The 20896-nt window shown below is 35.9% G+C and overlaps 1 protein-coding gene and 1 pseudogene across 2 annotated transcripts in view; both read left to right on the forward strand.

The window, feature by feature from the left end:
- The window catches only part of Nucks1 (nuclear casein kinase and cyclin dependent kinase substrate 1), a 29901-nt gene extending 13705 nt beyond the window's left edge, over window positions 1–16196 (forward strand). Inside the window, exons 2-7 of one of the 2 annotated variants that reach the window (XM_076872867.2) lie at window positions 3432–3481; window positions 6006–6111; window positions 9756–9811; window positions 11942–12094; window positions 12871–13020; window positions 14407–16196. In XM_076872867.2, coding sequence (XP_076728982.1) covers window positions 3432–3481; window positions 6006–6111; window positions 9756–9811; window positions 11942–12094; window positions 12871–13020; window positions 14407–14606 — 715 coding nt within the window. In that variant the 3' untranslated portion in view covers window positions 14607–16196. The remainder of the gene's footprint in view (window positions 1–3431; window positions 3482–6005; window positions 6112–9755; window positions 9812–11941; window positions 12095–12870; window positions 13021–14406) is intronic. The other variant, XM_076872868.2, reaches the window with a different exon arrangement.
- LOC143379501 (inhibitor of growth protein 1 pseudogene) lies at window positions 2088–2692 on the forward strand (annotated as a pseudogene).
- Window positions 16197–20896: the final 4700 nt, after the last annotated feature.

The following is a 20896-nucleotide window of genomic DNA, read 5'->3' on the forward strand; positions in this document are numbered from 1 at the left end:
TGAGGTACTGGGTTGATTCTCAGCACTGCATATAAATAAATAAATAAATTCCCATCAACAACTAATAAAAATATTTTTTAAAAATACATTGCTTGAATTTGGTGTTCCTGATGAAGAAGAGACAACCCCTGCCCACAAGAAGTTTAAGTTCAGTAAGACAGAAGTTTTAACAAATTACATAGTATCAAAGGATTAAGGGTGTTGAGAGGTCAAGTTGGATTTGAATGGGAGTAACCTGCACAGCCTTCTGGGACAAAGCAACAGGAGCAAGTGGTAAGAAACCATAGGATTGGAGGAACTTCTAGGTTGCTTGATTGTCAAGTGGCAAGGGATGAGATCTCAAGACTTAAAGGATATTGGATATTATTCTATAAAACAGAAAAATAAGCTTTAACAGAGCTCTCAAATTTGACCTAAAAGCAAACTTTTTACCTTGCCCTTTGCCATAAATGTGGATATCCAGACATGATTGTTACTTCCAAGAAGCTCAGATGATGAAGAAAACATGACTACTCCTTTTCATGTCAATGAATGCTGTAATGTAGCTAACATGTTTTCTCTTGCAAGGAATGTGTTCAGTTTATATTCATATGATGCATCCTTTTCTATTCTGGTAGCATACATAAAGTAGTCTCGGGATTTGTTTATGGCTACTTGACACTCAGAAATTGAGTGATATTTTTGTTGCCATATCACAAGTACGAGATAAACTAAAATTATGCCTACAAGTTTGGAACCTAGAGTCCAATTATTAGGGATTAAGATTTCAAACTTCCTCTTCTGGGGTTCAGAGTATAACTCAAGGATAGAGCTTATGTGGGGCCTGGGTTCAATCCCTAGATTACAAAAAATAGATAAATCTACCTGCTGTTGGTTTATTTCATGAACTTGTTAAATAAAAAGTTTTGTTTTTAAATCGTCCCTCTTCTGGGTATTTTCCTTTCCTCGTTTCCATGTCCTTTTTTGTTTGTTTTGTAAATAATACAGAAGATGCCTCTCTGCATTGTAATCATAATACTATTTTTCATGGCATTTGTCATTAAAAATAATCATTTTTCCAGAGCACAGTGGGCATTTCCATACTAGCCCCCAAATACTTTTTAAAATAGTTTTAATAGTTACATTTTCATTTGGATAAAACCTATTTAATATGATATTTACCATCTTGACCATTTAATGTACAGTTTAATAGTGGAAAGTATATCCTAACTACTCATGCCCCCTCTTCTAGCCCCTTGCAACCACCATTCTACTTTTTGCCTCTGTGAATATGACTACTGTAGGTCCCTCATATAAGTGGAATTAATAGACTTTTTTTTTAAAACAGGCAAAGTACAGATTTATTGAAGTGAAGGGAAAATAGCACTCGGAGGGGGCCAAGTAAGAGAGTCTCAAGGCTTAATAGACATTTAGTTGGAGCATATTTCATGCTTTTGATAAAAGAAAGAAAAACAAAGCAAAATTCCTCTAGATCTTTATTTCTCTCTCTAAAACTGATATGACTAATACCTCTTTCTACAGCTAAGCCCCACGTGTGTTTTGAAAATCCTCACACCCAAACCATCCTTACATATTATGATAATACTAAATAACCAGTGCTTATACTCACTGTCTTTGGATCTTAAGTGATGTCCTATTCTATACAACCTGGAATATCCTTTTAATACCTTGATTCACTTATATGTGCATCTTTTATCTAAGACCCTTTTGGAAGCTGGTCTGTATGGTTTCTAACATGGAAGCTTGCTAATATTTCTAAAGGAGGAATTTCAAATTTAGATTTAGTAAGAAAGCAAAAATTAAGATTAGTTTGAGGCTGGCACCCGGGGCAGCAGCTCTGGAAGCCAGCCCTGTCTGGTGACCCGCCAAAGGTCCCAGAAACCTCTCTGCTGATCTAAGGGTGCAGCACAAGTGGCCAGAAGTTGTAAGTGACCAAGGGAAATCCTGAAGGAATTGGATGAATATTTTGAGAAGTTTGAATGAAGGAGAGATGGTTGATGCCCAGAAAAGGTGAGTGGTACACTGTATCCAGACAGCTCTGATTTGGAGCTAGGAGCAGGGCAATGAGAAGATTCAAGTTGAGTCAGATGGCATAGCTAGTAGAGAACCAGGACAGACAATTCATGTTGAAATTTTTTGAAGCACATCAAGAGAGTGTGACCCCATTGCAAAGTGGCAAAACTGGCCAGGATAAGTCCAAGAATGAGATTATCACACAGGCAAGAAAACTGAATAACGAGGTCCCAGCCACAATGCAACACTAAAAATGGAGAGAATGCATCCAATAATCATAACCATGATAACATCACCTTGGGAACACCCAAGGAAAAGAAAGCGAAGACCTCAAAGAAGAAGAAAATGTTCCAAGGCCAAAGCAGAGATGGAAGCATCCCCTGCAGACCTTCCCATTAACTCAAGTGAACCCAAGTACTGTGCAAACAGCTCTCCAATGGAGAAATGATAAGCTACCACAAGGAAGAGTGCCCCATCCAGTGGTTCCACTTCTGAGTATGACTCAGTCACAGACCAAGTCAAGTGATACTGCACCAAGTGTCAGGGAAGATGAGAAAATAATGACAAAGCACTGGAAAAATTCAAAAAAAGGCGACTTAAAAAACAGTTTGTGGACATTAAACAGTCTGAAGAGAACAGAATCAACCAGTATGTTTATTACATTGTCACTTTTGTTTAGGTGTGGGAATTGTCAAATGTAAATTTTTTTTAAAAAGATTGTGTCCATCTACAACTAAAAAAAAAAATTTTAATGATATACCCTTTAATAAAAAACTTCTTTTGACTAAACCAGTAAGCTTTAGTCTCCTTCTCATGTATAACATTTAATTTAGTGTTATATTTTTTGTTTTACTGTAACTATATTATGTCTAAAAATTGCTGTTGCCTTGAAAACAAAGTTTAGCAGTAATTTTGTTTATGAACTATACATGTGTATAGCAGTAAGAATAAAAATTTACAATTTTGCCTTGCAAATATGGTATCTGTATAATGAAGGTATGGTGAGTTAGTTTATTTTGCTGACGTGTGTTTTGGGAAGGTAGTTTTATGGCATTTGAACTGTCACTGAGATGAGCAGTAAAAAAGAATAATTTGAAATATTTTGAATTAAGCTGCATTTTCCTATAACAAAATGTGAAGGGCTGGGGTTGTGGCTCAGAGATAGAGCACTCACCTAAGGTGCATGAGGCACTGGGTTCGATCCTCAGCACCACATAAAAATAAAGGTATTATGTCCACCTACAACTAAAAAATAAATATTTTTTAAAAAAATATGAAGTATATTGGCTAAAATATGGAACTGTTAAATAATTTTCAGAGAGCTATTCTAATTCTGTGTATGAAATAAAAGTGTACTTTCTGATATCTTGTAAAAGTTTTGCATATATATGATGTTAATTATTCTCTTCTTTCTACAGAAACAGGAAGGTTGTTGATTACTCACAGTTTCAGGAATCTGATGATGCAGGTATGTTTTGTGATTTCAACAAATTTTATGTTGGACTGACTAGTGGAAGAGTTGGCAGCTAATATATCATATTTTAGTAATAAATTTTATTTGTTCATTTTGCAGTACTAGGGATTGAACTTAGGCCACTTTACCACTCAGCTACATCCCCCAGCATTTTTATTTTGAGAAAGGGTTTCGTTAAGTTGTTGAGGCTGGCCTCAAACTTGTAGTCTCCCTACTTCAGCCTCCTCTGAGTCAACTTGGATTAAGGCATGTGCCACCCTTCCTGGTAAAATAAGTTTTATTTTTTATTTTTAGAATATTTATCCAAATTATTTGTGTTATCCAAAATAAAAGTTGAATTTGTATGGGAATTAGCTTTCTTGTAAGTCATAGATAATAAACACTTAATTTTTTTTCTCACATGGTTTTTGAGTCCTAAAGTTAAATGTCCTATAATTCCAATATAGTATTTATTACTTAAAATATCTCCTGCTAGCCAGGTACAGTAGCCTGTTTGTAGTCCCAACTACTTTAGAGACTAAAGCAGGAGGATCACTTGAGCCCTAGTTTGAGGCCAAACTAGACAACATAGTGAAACGCTGTCTCAAAAAATTTTGGCTATTATCAGAGTAAAACCTGTGTCTTATATTGGAGGGCAGGGTTAAGGTTTTTACATAATAAAGTAACTAAAATGGGATTCCATTTTGTGTAACAACTTTGATTTATTAACTAATTCATCATAGTATTTCCTTCCCTCTTCCTTCCTTCCCTCCTTTCTTCCTTCCTTCCTTCCCACTCTTCTACCCTTCCCCTCCTTGGGAAAACTTTAAAAAGTGCAGAAAGATACAAAAGAGGGCTAGGGTTGTGGCTCAGAGGCAGAGCACTTGCCTAGCATGTGTGAGGCACTGAGTTCAATTGTCAGCACCACATATGAATAAATTAATAAAGATCCATCAACAACTAAAAAATAATATTTAAAAAAAAGATATACAAAGGAGTAAAAACTAAATACCAAATGCTGCCTTTTGCTCCAGGAATTTTGCTCTAAATGTTCGTATTAATAATTTATTCCTTAGAACAGTCCCATTAATATGAGATGTGCTATTACTATTCTCATTTTATAGTTAGGGAAACTGAGGCAGAGAGAATATTCCAGACCCATTAGCTAGCAAATAGTATTTCAACCTTTTTGTTAATTCCTGGTCTTTTTTTTTTTTTTTTTTTAACCTTTTAAAAATGGAATTGAAGCTACATCTCCACCCCTTTAAAATGTATTTTATTTAGAGACAGGGTCTTGCTAACTTGCTTAGGGTCTGGCTAAGTTGATGAGGTTGGCCTTGAACTTGCCATTCTCCTCCTCAGCCTCCTGAGTTGCTGGGATTTTAAGATTGTACCTCCATCCCCAGCAGGAGTGGACATTAAATTCTTGAAGTGCTGCATGATGGATTCTCCTGGGGGATGGTAACATTCTAACCCTGAACTCTGTCCCACATGGAGTGGAAAAGGACTCCTTGCTACCCACATAATTAGTGTTGCAGGAGAGAATAATTGCAAGCAAGAACCAAATTTTAAGAAGTGGATGAAGAAATGGCCAATACAGCTAGGCACGGATGCACACAGCTGTAATCCCAGCAGCTCAGGAGACTGAGGCAGGAGGATTGCGAGTTCAAAGCCAGTCTCAGCAACAGCTAGGCACTGAGCAACTCAGTGAGACACTGTGTCTAAATAAAATAAAAATGGGGCTGGGGATATGGCCAGTGGTCAAGTGCCCCCTAAGTTCAATCCCTGGGAGGGGGGAGAGTAGGAATGGAGTTGAGGTCTTGGTCTTTGCCCCTATCTCACTCATACTTAAAAGCATGTTTCAAATTTTATTAAAGGTTATTTGAAAAATTCCTCTAAATGGTATGATAGTTCATCATGGAATTTATAATATATCCAGTCACTTAATAATTGCTGAAGCTCCAGACTACTTCCACCTTCTTGCCATTACATGTAAAATGGTGTAGTACATAGTTTTGGAAATAATCACCTTTTGATGTAGGACAATTTTCTGTAATGTATAAGGCTTTTGAAGTTAGAGCTATTTTTCTGAAGTGCTAGAGTACCCAGAATACATTATATGTGTTTAATATTTTAGTTTACAAGTAATTTGCTTTATAACAGTAATTATGTTAGGACTGTAGAATTCTAAGTTTTTTACTTTCTAAAATGCTTTTGACATAACCTTATTATTATAATAATATTCAAATAAATATGAAGATGTTGATGATGGGAAAATCATGGAATGATATAAAATGATGAGATTTGGCTATAGGTATATAAAATATGTATATATGAGGACTAGAGGGTAATATACAAAAATGGAATTAATGTAATAAAACTAGGTTGGAAAATTTTTTTAAATAAAAGAAAATATTTGGAAAATCCTCTGTTTGCCATTTAAGTAACATGAGATAATTATTGTCAGTAAATATAAGTTGGTGCTTTTAACGTGTAAACATAATATAGTTAAATGAATTTGAAAAAATGCTCTGTTTAGATGAAGATTATGGAAGAGATTCAGGTCCTCCTGCTAAGAAAATTCGATCATCTCCTCGAGAAGCTAAAAATAAGAGGCGATCTGGAAAGAATTCACAGGAAGATAGGTAAGAGGCATTGTTTTTCTATTCTTGCTGATGCTGTCACTCTGAAATGAGGGCAGTCTTTGATCTTTAAGTTGGTGAAATCTCCTTATATTTTTTGGAGAGTTCTTACTGTCTACTTAGTGTTTTGCATATTTCATTATCTCAGGTCATGCTCTAGGTCTAGAGTTGAGTCATGAGGCTTGATCAGATTCAACCTTAAATCCGAAGTGATCAGCCAGGCTTGATGGCACATACCTATAATCCCAGCAGCTCAGGAGGCTGAGGCAGGAAGACCACAGGTTTGAAGCTAGACTCAGCAATTTAGTGAGAACCTGTGTCAAAATAAAAAGTAGGGCACAGTGGTGCACGCCTATAATTGCAGTGTCTAGGGAGGCTGAGGCAGGAGAAAGGTGAGTCAAACCAGCCTCAGCAGCAGCGAGGTGCTAAGCAATTCAGTGAGATCCTGTCTCTAAATAAAAAAGGGCTGGGGATGAGCCTCAATGGTTAAGGGCCTCTGAGTTCAATCCCTGATACAATATAAATAAATAATTCAAAAGAAAAAACACAATAAGCTGGCTGCAGTGGTGCATGCCTATAATCCCAGCAGTTGGGGAGGCTGAGGCAGGAAGATCACCAGTTCAAAGCCAGCCTCAGCAAAGGCAGGGCCTTAAGCAATTTAGTGAGACTCTGTCTCTAAATAAAATACAAAAAGGGCCAGGGATGTGGCTCAGTGGTTAAGCACCCCTGGGTTCAATCCCTGGCACTCCTGCCCCTCCCCCCCCCCAAAAAAAAAAAACACAAGAGAAGGGGAGGGAAGAATAGAAGTTCATTGGATTAGACAAAGGGGAATGAAGGGTAGCAATGGGGGTGCTGGTGGGGGCTGGGGTTGTGGTTCAGCAGTAGAGCACTTGCCTAGCATGTGTGAGGCCCTGGGTTCAATCCTCAGCACCACATAAAAATAAAGAAAGAAAATAAAGGTATTGTGTCAACTATAACTAAAAAGTAAATATTTGAATTTCCTAAGAATGCCTCTGCTGCTGCCTCAAACCTCAACATAAGCATAAAGACTGCTTTAGAGTATACTTGGTTACTAAAATTAGTATTGACATTTTCATTGTAGTGATAGCAAATATCAAGTGACCTCTCATTCAGTCACAAATCACTGGTCAAATTAACTAAAGCTTATAGAATCTTAAGTAGAGTTTTACTGTCTCATACTCAATTCTCTTTTGTTTAAATAACTTAATCATTGTTGTGGGCTCCATCCTCACCCATGCTGGGGATCAAACACAGTGCCTTGTGCATATTAGGCAAACACTCTATCACTCCAAGCCTTCTCTTCTCTTAGTTTTACAATGAGTTTAAGTGAGTTTTAATTTAACTAATTTTGCCTCATGAAGCCAGAATCTTGTAACTTTTGCTTGTTTTCCAAGATTTTCACACACAGTCTCATATGCAGTGCAGCATAACTTCAAGACTTCCTTTATGATGATGATAATAATGAGAGTGAGGATAGCTACCACTTTGACTATTAATGTCAGGCTCTATTATATGCTTTATATACATTATCATTTAATTCTCTTAACACCTCTGTTAGGTTAAGTGATGTTAACTTAGATGGGTTCGATGATTTAACCAAGGTTACCCAGCAAATGAACAAGCAGGTTTTGAAACCCTGTCTGTTGGACCCAAAATCCATATTTCAGCCATTAGGCTATGCCACTTCCAAGTAACTCTACTACAGATGAGCAGTTCAAAGAAATTACATAGTATTTTTCATTTCTTCTAAGAAACTTGGAGCCCTAAACTTATTGTTAAACCTATACATTTAGCCATATGTGATGGCACACTCCTGTATTCCAACTTCTTGGAAGTCTAAGGCAGGTGGATCGCAAGTTCTAGGCCATCCTGGGCAACTTAGCAAGACCCTCAAAATAAAATTTAAAAAGAGTTGGGGATGGGGATGGGGATGGGGCTATAGATCAGCTGCAGAGTGCTTGCCTAGCATGCGTGAGGTACTGGGTTCAATCCTCAGCACCACATAAAAATAAAAACAAATAAAATAAAGGCATTCTGTCCAATTACAACTACAAAAAAAAAGTTGGGGATGTAGCTCAGTGGTAAAACATTTGCCTAGCATTCTAAAGGCCATAAGTTCAATCCCTAGGAAGGGTGTGTGTGTTTGTGTGTATGCATGTATGCATATATCTAGGGGTTTTTTGTTTTGTTTTGTTTTTGTTTGTTTGTTTTGATTTTGCTTTATGGGTTGTTGTTTTTTTTCCAAATATGTTTTTTAGGAAAAAAATAATATAAAATTATACCATTGGAAGAGAAGTCTTCCAGAGTTCCAAAGGGCCAGGGATGCGACTTAGAACAATTTTTCATTATATTCACTTATATTTCTCCTAGGAATGAACTGCTTATTGCTGTTACAATGTTTCATCAATGTAATTATATCTAGTCTAAAGCTTTTCTTATTGCAACCATTTGATTTTATTATTCTCTCTGAATTCTCTCTGAATTTTTATTGCCATTGGATTAGATGCCTTGTGTATTCCCTTAGAGCAATGCTGTGTTGATTTTTCTATTATTCTTCACTTAAAAGTTCAGCTTTCATTAAGTTTTTTTGGGTTTTTTTTGTTTGTTTGTTTGTTTGTTTGTTTTTAGTTGTAGGTGGACACAATACCTTAATACCTTTATTTTATTTATTTTTTTATGTAGTGCCAGGATTGAACCCAGTACCTCATGCATGCTAGGCAAGTATTCTATCACTGAGCCACAACCTCAGCCTTAAAAGTTATTTTTATGGGACATTCCTGTAATCCCAGCTACTTGGGAGGCTGAAGCAAGAGGATTGCCAAGTTTGAGGTCAGCATGGGCAGTGAGACCAGGCTAGGGATATAGCTCAATGGTGGAATGCTTACTTGCCTAGCATATTCTAGGCCCTGGGTTCAAGCCTTAGTATCACCAAAAAAATAAATAAATATTTTTTTTTAATTTTCCATTTAACTTTGAAGCTCCTCAGCTTCTTTTGCACAGTGGTTGTAAGCTCACTCTTACTTTCTCCATGATACAAAGCAGGCATTGTTGATGTTTCTTTCTTTCTTTCTTCTTCTTCTTTTTTTTTTTTTTTTTTTAAGTACTGGGTGTTGAACCCAGGAGCACTGTACCACTAAGCTACATTCTCATCCCTTTTTTTGGCTTTATTTTGATACAGGATTTCACTGAGTTGCTGAGTCTGGCTTCAAACTTGCAATCATCCTGCCTCAACCTCCTGAGTCATTTGGTTTCTGAAATATTTGAAGCAAAAGTTATTAGAAAATAATTATTAGTAAATAACAAAATTGTTTTATTTTCATTTTATATTTAGTATTTTTGTACTTTCTCTATGGAAAATACTTTTTCTTATGAACCAGGTCTGTGCTGAGACACCTTCTTTTTTACTTTGGGTCTTTAAAAGCAATTTGTTTTCCATAATAGATAAAATTAAGCTTATTCACCAACATCACTGTGAAATGAAGAAATAATAGAAGCAATTTTACTGTTCAGCATTTGTTTGAACATTTTATTTTCATGCTTTTCTCAAGTCAGACATCGGAGATCTGTGGTCATTTAGACTTTGATCTAAGACTTTAAGTGTTTACCCTTTCTCCTTTACTTTATAGTGAGGACTCAGAAGAAAAAGATGTGAAGACCAAGAAGGATGATTCTCATTCTGCAGGTAGTAAACTATTTTCAATGTGATAAGTTCATTAGGCATTTTAACAAGCAATTTTGTACATCAGGCACTACTGCAAAAACTGGACTTACAAAGATGTCTCTAACTTCAAATAATTAATAATGATTCTGTCCTGGTGGCTTATTATAAAACAGGCACTCTGGGTTGTGCCCCAAGATTTTCAACTAAATGATGAATATAGGTGGAATGTTGAGGCTTTCTGTGTGTTTTTAAGTATCTGTAGATTATTCTTATGCACAGTCAATATTGAAAAATTCTACGTGAACAGATAAGACTTCAAACTAAATTTATATATGTGTATAATCTAAGTGAAATAAAGGTATTAAAAAGGAAGTTATCAATTCTAGGTTGAAAAGCAAAAAGGCTTAAATTTCAGTGCCACTTTTTTTAGATTTACATCTATAATTCTAGCACCTCAGGAGGCTAAGGCAGGAGGAAGGCAAGTTCAAGGCTAGTCTCATCAACTTAGCAAGACCCTACCTCAAAATAAAAAATACAGATCAGGGGAAATAACTCAGTGGCAATGGTAGAGCATCCCTGAGTTCAATCCACAGTATCTGAACAAAAACAAAAAAGAGAGAGAGAAAAAAAAAGAAAGAAAGAAAGAAACTACCTACAAAGAAAACTTTTTGTAAGAATTAATGAGGCATCTTCATGGACTAATGTTCAATCCTGATGACTTATTGCTGGTACTAAATGTTAAGTTTAACTTTTAAAAGAATTGAGGATTTTTTTCCTTATTGCTCCCAGACACTAGTTTTGACCTGTATCCCTGCTTTGTCTTCTTGGGTTTTCCTTTTAACTAGACAGCTATTTAGCTGATATTTAGATGGTAAACAAGGTTCTGCTAAATTCACTCTGTTTTATTTTCCTGCTATATGTATGCTGTTTGGCTGCCTACATTGAAAAAAAATCATTTTAACATTTTATACTATCCGGTGATCTTAAGATAATGTAGCATACACTTATTCATTTGCCTTGTGAATCCTAACTTGAATATCTTACCTTTATTAGTTTTTTGAGCATTTCAAGATACATAACTCTGTACTAATATCAAGAATAGGTGAATTTATTTTAGGGTCTACCAACTCAGCTTTCTTCTCTGTTGTCTGTAGATGAGGTTCTTGGCAGTGACGGTGAGGATTTGAACACTGAGCATGGCAAGGCTCACAGGACCCTGAGTATTTCAGAAGAATGACAGCTAAACCTTAGTGTAGAATAAGAGAACTTAAAAGGGCTATACTAGAGTCTAATACAGCATAGTTTATTCTAGAGCCAGGGACCTTAACCAAATTAAGACTGTCCCTAAACCAAATTTATTCTCAAACACCCTGGGTATTGAAAAAAAAAAAAAGTTTTTAATTAAATTAAAACTTTAGCTAATTGATACAAACATGTTTTTAAAGGATTCCCTCTAGCCCCTCTAAATTGTAAAGGGTAATGATTTGACATTGGTTTTTGTCTTATATCTTAAGATCACTGGAAAACATTCATCCCCTCTTAAAAATACTTTAAAATATTTTTCTGTCTTTTCTAAAAACATAGGTTTGAATGTAATTGAGATTTTTAGGGCAAAATAGTGATACAAATTTAAAGTATGTTATAGGAAATGTGTTCACTCTTTAATTCAGCTTTGTTATTTGCTTAAAACTACATGTTTAAGTTATTTTTATAAATGTCCTGGGTATATAGAATTATTCAGGTTCTTTCCTTGTGAACTTTAACTCCTCCTTTTTATATTTTGCAGAAATTTTTAAGGATAGAATTTACCTTTTTAGAATGAAATAAAGCCAGGTGCTATGGCACTCACCTATAATCCCAGTGGCTTAGGAAGCAGAGATAATAGTATTGCAAGTTCAAGGCCAGTGTCAGTAATTTAGTGAGGCCCTAAGCAATCTAGTGAAACCCTGTCTCAAAAAATAATAAGGGATGGGGATATAGCTTAGTGTTAAATTGCCCCACTAAGTGGTAAATTTAGTGGTTAAATCCTCAGTACCAAAAGAAATAAAGCCATCTTTACATACTATATTGGCCACTAGGTTGACTCTTTCAGTCATCTTTGATATGCAAAAATGATTTGATCCTTTCATCATGATAACTTTCATATTGCAGAGGACAGTGAAGATGAAAAAGATGATCATAAAAATGTACGTCAACAAAGGCAGGCAGCATCTAAAGCAGCTTCTAAACAGAGAGAGATGCTCATGGAAGATGTGGGCAGTGAAGAAGAACAAGAAGAAGAAGATGAGGCACCATTCCAGGAGAGTATGTGAAGTTGCCTAGTGTCCTTTGGTTGTTTGGTTACTATTATCATCTATGACTGGTTATTTTGGCATTTTCTAAGATACTAAATGTTTCATAAAGCCCCTTAAATTAGGTTGATAGTCCCTGTTAAAAGAGATGATGACCCATTAATATTTTAAGTATTCAGATATTCTTATTATTCACTATTTGTAATGGTTGTCCTTTTTCTTAAAGATGTTCAGGTTTGAACACAAAATGAACAAGTATTAAAGTAATGACTACATGTTGTGATTTGAGATGTGTTTTAGCCTGGTACAGAATGTAGGACACCCTCCAAAAAAATAAATATTAATAGCAAAGTGTAGATATTGCACAGGTTATTTAGATTAGTGATATGAATTTTTGTTTTACCTGTAATTTTCTTGTTTGATTTATTCAATATCAGGCCCAAAGTACCAGGTCAGTTCAGTTTGATTCCCTGGTTTCAACCAGTCCTACATGGGACTGATAAAACTACCAAAAGTTATTTTACGGTTTCAGTTTTTATTTAGATTGTTTTGTCCCTTCTGTCTCTAAGCAGCTCTTTAACAGCCATGTAACCTTTATGTGAGGTACATGCCAAGTCGGTTTACAGATGGGGCCAGTGATGACTCCAATCACATTGTTAGAACAACTACAAATAGAATCCAGTAGTGTTTGACTCCCAAATCCTCTGATCATTCTTCACAGTCTTTCCCTTTGTTTATTTGGAAGAATGTTTACATTAAGTTAGATGTCGAAATTCTCTTTATTCTCAGAAGATTCAGGCAGTGACGAAGATTTCCTAATGGAAGACGATGATGATAGTGACTATGGCAGTTCAAAAAAGAAAAATAAAAAGATGGTTAAGAAGTCCAAACCTGAGAGAAAAGAAAAGAAAATGCCCAAACCCAGACTAAAGGCTACAGGTAAGTTCTGCAAATGTGAAATTTAATTGCTACTTTCAAAAAATTTTAAGAACCAGTACTTTGTCTTCATCTACTTCCAGGTATAAGTAAAATTTGAAATGGCTTATTTGTTTCAGATATAGTAGTAGGAATACTGTGTCAGCATACCTTTTAACTGCCCTGTTCTCCAACTGATATATATCATAGTCACCACATCCAGTCTGAAGATTTGAAATTGTCATACAATAGTGCATTCAAGTTCTCATTTCTGGTTTCTGCCTCATTCTCTGTACTATGAGAATAAAATCACTCTTGAAAATATGAATTTATTTTCTCTAAGTCCTGATGTTTTCTGCCAGATATTTTCCTAGTTGGAGCTAGTTTGTTAATTAAATCAGAAATCTAGATTTGCTTTTTGTGTAAGTAGTTTTATTCTCGCAAATAGAATTAGAGTTTTGTTTTGGTTTCGTTTTTTGGTACTAGAGATTGAACACATGAGCACTTAACTACTGAGCCACATCCCCAGCCTTTTTCAATTTTTATTTTGATACAGGATCTCACTGAGTTACTTAGGGCCTTGCTTAGTTGCTGAGGCTGGCCTAAAACATGGAATCCTCCTGCCTCAGCCTCCTGAGTTGCTGGGATTACAGGCGTGAACCACCACACCCCATGTAGAATTAGAGGTTTTTTTAACTTTTCCTAAAAAAAATACTTCTTGCTGTTGGGAATGATGGAACTACCAAAAATTGTTTGACTGCTTCAGCTTCTATGCACATTAAGTCATATCTTTCCCTCTTCTTGTCCTGCTTTTTAAACGTAAAAACAGTTTCCATCTTGAACACTTACAGTTTGATAAGCCACTAAGGATGACGTGCATTTTCTGTAACATATTTCTTTATTAAAGGTATTACTGATACCATTAGAGAAATGATTAGATAACTGTTTGAGGAGCTGGGTGTAGTGGCATGCACCTGTAATCCCAATTACTCAGGAAGCTGAGGCACAAGGATTACAAATGCTAGCCAGCCTCAGAAACTTATCAAGACCCTGTCCCAAATTAAGAAAAATTTTTAAATGGGGGGATAGCTTAGTGGTAGAATGCTTGCCCAGCATGTGTGAGGCCCTGAGCTCAATCTTCAGTACCACCACCAAAAAAAAGTTTAAACATTACATAGCATATATGTATATTGAAACATCACATTATACCATATAAAAATATGCACAATTTTTGTATTTTTATATATCAGTTAAAAATAAATTTTAAAAATATTTGGAACTTACTACAACATATTGTAGTAATATATCAGGACTTGTTTAGAAATTGAGATAGGTTGGAGTTGTTTATAGATTTTATTCTTACAGAAAGACATTTTTTCTCTTCCCTAAACATTGTTTTTCTTCTTTCAGTGACACCAAGTCCAGTGAAAGGCAAAGGGAAAGTGGGTCGCCCCACAGCTTCAAAGGCCTCAAAGGAAAAGACTCCTTCTCCCAAAGAAGACGACGAAGAACCAGAGAGCCCTCCTGAAAAGAAGACGTCTGCAAGCCCCCCACCTGAGAAATCTGGGGATGAAGGGTCTGAAGATGAAGCCCAGTCTGGGGAGGATTAAAAGTGATAATGGTTTGGGGAGAGATTTTATTAAAAAAAGAAAAAAGAAAAAAAGAGGGGGAAAAAAAAGAGAACCTACTTAAGATAGAACATGGTTTTGGCTATGGCTTGACTCATGGGCTTTCAGTGCTTTTTTCCATTTGTTGAAAATAACATTCTCTCTATCTCTCTCTCTTTTTTAAGAAAACCATTGTTTGTTGAAGTGTTTAAGTTACCTTTTGTCTATTGGGCTTCTCTTTGCCACCACCCCCCTTTCCCAATGAAAGCCATGTCAACTTAATCACTGGATTGACTGCTTCATCTTTTTATTTTTAATGGAAGGTATACCACAGTTGTAAAGCAATAAGATTTGAGATGAACACTTTGGAAACTTTGCTTTTTGCTAAACAATAGCAAGTTAAACAGTAATCAAAAACATAGAGAGGTTTTAGTTAAAAATGATTGCTTCTTTCTCTGCCTGGACTTTTTAAAAAAATCAGTTGTCATCTAATATGAGTTTATATATCTATATGCATAAGTATAAATGTCTAAAAAAATCATGACTCTAAACTTCCACTGATGAGGCAGGTAGGATATAAAGATGAATTCTGAATTGTTACTAAAAGTACTCATATTTTTTACCTGGGTGGGGGTTGGGGATTGGGTTTACCTGACCTTATTTGGGGGTGTGGGTTTTCCTTTTTTATCTCATCACTTAGTATCTCAAAGAGACTCGGAGCCAGTGATCCTTTTATCCTGCTACAGTCTTTAAGGAACTGAAAAGAAAAAAAAAAACAAGAGCCGCCAAAACTGAAATCACTCTTGATTTCATATTTCATTCTCTAATGGTTCATGTTTTAAAAATATATATGTATCCTGTTTTTTGGATAAAATTTTACCAAGGATCAAAAAAAGAAAATAGACACCCTAGAATTTGAATGGTAAGATGAATCTACACATCACAGGGCGTTTCTTCTCAAACTGACAATGTTTTAGGTTTTAAGCAAATAAAGTTCCGGTTAATGTGAAACTCAGTCACAGAGAGTTGAGGTATTTCCTTTATGAAAACAGAGAATTGAAATTCTTTTTATGCTATAAATGTACATTCAGATCCCATGAACCATGTGGTTATTTGTTATAGAACATTTTCCTTTTTATACCCCAATCTTCCCGTTTCTTTGTAGAAATATGGTGTGAAGTACATCTCTGTTTCCTGCTGCTACATAGAACACCACTGCGCCCCCTATCCCCAGGCCTACCAGCTCACTAGGGGACACTTTTCCTAACTATTCTTCACTTACTGACAGGATAGGAAGTATGTTAAATGCTGCTTCCATACTATTGAGTTGGCTTTTCTTGTCTTAGTCTGACCCCCTGCTTACTGCTCATGTTTCTCAAAGCAAGAGACTGAGACTCAACAAGCCTAGAGAAATCCTGCATTTAGGAGGCCTGTGTGCCATTGGTAAACAGACATTTTACATGCCTTAGGAAAGTAGTTAGGAAATAGATTTGCAAGTTTGATCCTCCATATGCTGATACCATGAACTAAAAGGAGCAAAGGTTAGAGAGGGATCCTGGTATAATAATAAATTGAAAATATGGTGAAATTTAATTTCTGCATTTTTCCTGCTTTTTAATTGAGATTTGCTTCCTCAATATCTTCCTCTTGTTGTTTTCTGTCTTTTAAGTGATGACAGCATGTATTTCTCAGACAATATAGCTTTCTTGCAGGTGTTCCTAGGACAAGGGTTATTTAAGGAATTATTTTTACTCTTAATTATGAAGACACTTTAAGGAACATTCTTAACTTTGATTTTTTAAAAACACCCAGTGGCAGAGAGTCATTTCATTGTTGCACTGTGTGTTAAAGAATGAATAAGGAGTTTTTAATACATGGCCAAAAATTGCAGGACTTGAACATAAATAGCAGTTGGATTTTTATCTTACATGATGGTTAAATTTATGGTTGCAAACATTGTAATGAGGGTGTTAAGGATTATTTTCTGTGCTTTAGTGATTTTATTCAGATATCCATTTTTAACAAAAAAGGTTTGTGTTTGTAAGTAAAAGACCTATCAGTGTTTCCACCATGCACTTATGTTGTTTGGGGTTTTTAAGTCTTACATTCCTAGAAACATCTGGGCTTTTCAAAGATTTGTTTTGTAAGGATTGGGGAGGATTTCTCTTTAAACTTTAGCCTCCCATTTTATGTGTGTGTAACTGTCTCTTTAAGACATTACTCTGCACTAACATCTCTGATCGTGATATATGCACATACTTTAGAGATAATCGTGTATTTTAGTTAACTTGTGTGCATTTGATTGGGCTTCTCTTTTAGGGTCCCTTTTAAAAATAAAAATTAAGTTGAAAAATATATTTTCTATTTTTAATAGGCTGGACAGAAGGATCTGTGTCCCCAGGTGAGACAGGCTCTGAATTACCTTTGTTTCCTCCTCTTTTGATGATTTAAAACACTCTAGTCTTCCCCTCAAATCATGCATGCAAATGGAGGACTGTTTTGGTGACTCAACTGGAAACAGGTGCCCAATAGTCAGGCTTGATAATGTTGTCAGGATGCGTCGTAGCTATAAGCCAATAGTGGCCAGCCATTGGCACCTCCCTCTGCTGAACTTCTCTTTTTATCTAGTGTGCCTATGGTGAAGTGGCAATAGCATTCACTGTCTTATTTTGCAGTGCTCAGGAAGTGGGACATTAACTTTGAAGGTGCTTGTTTATGTTATCTGAATTCTCTTAGTTAGCTGTGCTAGGTTTACCTCTGTAACAGATTTCGGCAGCTATGCTGACTGACACTACATTCTAGTTGTTAAGGTTCTTTTTTTCCAGCCTCCCCTCCCCTAACTAGAAATGGGTAGCTTCCCTCTTACTCATTGGTAACTTGCTGCTGCTTTTAGCCCTCATCACCTCAGATTGGAATCAGAGGAGTGGGCCCAAAGGATAAATATTAATCTCAGTAATGGTAGATTTGTCCTACTTTCTAAAACATTTCTCCCTTTCATATTTCCCCTCCATATTGATTCTATAAAGGAAAATTAATGGGTGATTCCTTCTTTAGGGAGGTAATGAGTGGAAATCTTTTGATCTGGAAGAATAGTAATTGAGTTTTCTTGAAGAAGCTTTGATAGTGGGTTGTGGGTTTTTTTTCGTTTGTTTTGTTTTTGTTTCCCCACAATAACTGGTTTTCCCCAGTTCAGTCCTCAAATTCAATACTTATTCTTTGTAAGTTCAAGCATTGTCTTACAGATAACAAATCAAAAATGGAATTTGGGGTTATATTCTAGTAGTTTTCTGGTAACTTGTGAATATGGTCAGCTAAACTGAACTTGAGTCACTTTTTTTTAATAGTTCTTTTTATGTCCTTGAGCATTCAAGTAACAAGTGGATTTTCAAATACTGGTTGGGGAAGGGAATAATGCTTTTCTTTAAACAATCTTCATTGTAAGAGCTGTTTTAAGGGTTAGAAAGGCAAGAGCAGACTTTAATAGGAGTAACTGGGAAAGCTTTATAAAAGACCGTGAGGCCCTTGTTGCTGTTTGGAGTGTCAGTCTTTATTTGGCTGCATCCTCAGTAGCTAAACAGAAAAAACTCACCTAGGGAATTTGGAAAGGAAGAAAACCGGGCTGTGGTCTTTATGGCATTCAAGCTGAAAGACTTAGAACAAGTAGTACATACACATTTCCTGCCAAAGGGTAGGGAAAGTAAGCTGGTTGCTCTTGAGGGTAGTAATCTGTTCCTTTCTCTGTGGATGAAGCTGAGTTTACTTGGACAGTTGGTTTTTTGTTTAAATATTGGGACATCAAGCTATCTAGCTGAGTTTCATTCTCAACTCATTTCCCTTTGTCTTAGACAAACTCAATATGATTCTTTTTAAATATAAAATCTATAAGTTATACTTTTATTCAAAGCCTAATTGATAAAATTCACAGTGGTGCTGACTAATAACCACTATTGGGAAAAATCCCGTATACCTGCCCGTTGCCATGCCAATGGAGTGACTGACTGGTGACATCTGTATGAGCATGCTTTGTGTGGCTGGGAGAATGCCACCGGTTGTGCAGACACTTTGTACATCAGGGGTGAGGGAGGGTTTTCTAGATTATGGGGGGGAGGGTAAAATTGGGGTTTTTGTTGTTGTTCCTTTTTATTATTTTTTTCATGGGGTGTGGGAGTGTAGTACTCAGCTTATGCCCTAAAATAACGTGTATAAAAACCCCTGAAGTATCGTGTGGGTGTGCGTGTGAGTGTGTGTTTGTGTACATCTGGCAGTTAAACTTTGTCTTCTGGAAATTAGTGAATTCTTTTCTTTTTTTCCTCCAGAAGTATTTGTTACAAGATTTGTAAATAAGAGCTCTACTTAGTTTGTTTACCATGAACGTGTTGCAGCAAACCTTACACACCTAATCCTGTAAGACTTCAGGAAAGACAGACTTGCCAGGTTAAGCAGCAGCCAAGTTCTCAGTAATTGTTTGCTTTGATTCATCTTTTAGACTTCATTTTGCCAGCTCTAAAATTCCCGGTCTTCCTTGATTTTAGTCCTTAATCGTTTATGTTCTGAGCAGGAAAGGTAAAAGAAAGGAACCTGCTTAAATGTATTAATTAGTCCATGGGCTGTGACCCTTTCTTCATATTGCAGTGTGGCTAGATACATGATCTGACACCAGAAGGTTGGGCATTCTTGCAATACCTTAACAGTGCTGAAATCTGCAGCATGGTACTAAGGAAGTTAAAGTTTGAATGTAACCACTTTATTTAAAAGATTTTTTTTCTTTAATTTAAATGAAATGGGGTTGAAGTGAACATGATTTTGTTGACCATGTTCGTGGCTTATAGATGCAACATGCATTGGTAGAATCGTGTGATGGTCTTTTGTGATACTTAATTTTTACATATCCCAGTCTCTGTATGTATCTGCATAGACAAAGAAAAAACAACTCCACTTTGCTTTTATTGAAGGGTTTCCAGGACTGCGTGTCTGCTCCTGAGCTTTGTTTTGAGTATGTGTATCCTTTGCTTGTATTTTGTATTAAAAAAAATAAGAAAAAGAACCCCTTATTGTTGAGCATGTTGGCATTGTCCCCTTTATTTTTTTTTTCTCTTTTGGGGACATGCAAAGCAAGTTAACTCTTTTTCTGTATCTTTTTTTTTTTCTTTTGTAAACTTTTTTTTTGTTTTGTTTAAAAATGGCTTTATAAAAGGGCTTTTATAACCCAGATGTGTGCTCTGTGTACTTCTTGTAATACTTCAAAACAAATACACTGACTTACAGCCGATTACCTTGGCCCATCAGATCTCTGTCCAGCCTGACTTTGGGGATAAACAGTTCCCTGAATAATTTAGAAACTTTTAACAGTGACCCCCCTGTTGTTGAAAAAGGAAAGCTTATCTTGTCTTAAAAGCATGAAATCAAGAGGCAGTGGGTTCACTAATTTGTAATGAGCTAAGAGAGGGAGGACTGGACTGAGTGCAAAAGGATCCCTAACTAGTGTTTTTCCTCATGTTCTTATCCAAAGACAGGAAGTATTGTGAAGGACAAAGTTTATCTCAGCGATCTGTATTATAAAAGATAATTTTTATGCTCACAAACATTTCCATTCAATTTCAAATACCCTTTAGAACTACACTAAATCATCTTTTATGACTTAAATGTTACTTAAATGAAGAACATGGTACAAGCTCCCTTGTTAGAACAGGGCTATGACGTAGCTATTGGGGCTTTTATTCTTTTTAGTCTCTCCCCTCATTTATATACTTGCCTTGTCAGCAAATACTGTAACTGACTTATATGCTCCCCTTTGCTTTGAAATTAAATGCTTTTGTGCATGCTGTTATATGTCAGTGACTAGCTAGGTTTATTTTATTTCCTAATAAAGTTGTCCCAAAGTGGGATATCAGAAGAATGTTAGCAATCCATTTTTCCTCAATCTGTGTTTTGTGGTTAATATACCAAATTTTATGTTTCTGTACAGTACTAAAGACATAATCTGGTTTAAAGAATTTCAAAAACCCTAAGCGGCTAAACACCAAACACATGGAGGTAAAAATATATTTAGAACTACCTTGACTTATTTAGAAATATGACTGTACAGTAATTAATAATGTACTTGTACAGCCCATTGCAGTCTTATGAAGTTTGTGTTTACATATTACCTCATTTAATTTTCACAACGATTATGAAATAGGCAAGATGGTTTTTTTCTTCCAATATTACAGAAAATAGACTGGTTCAAGTAGAATGAGTCTTCATGTGGTACCTGATGGGGCTAGTATGTGGTACAAGGGTTTGAATCAGGTTTG

The sequence above is a fragment of the Callospermophilus lateralis genome, chromosome 13 (assembly GCF_048772815.1).
Source record: "Callospermophilus lateralis isolate mCalLat2 chromosome 13, mCalLat2.hap1, whole genome shotgun sequence".
NCBI lineage: Eukaryota > Metazoa > Chordata > Mammalia > Rodentia > Sciuridae > Callospermophilus > Callospermophilus lateralis.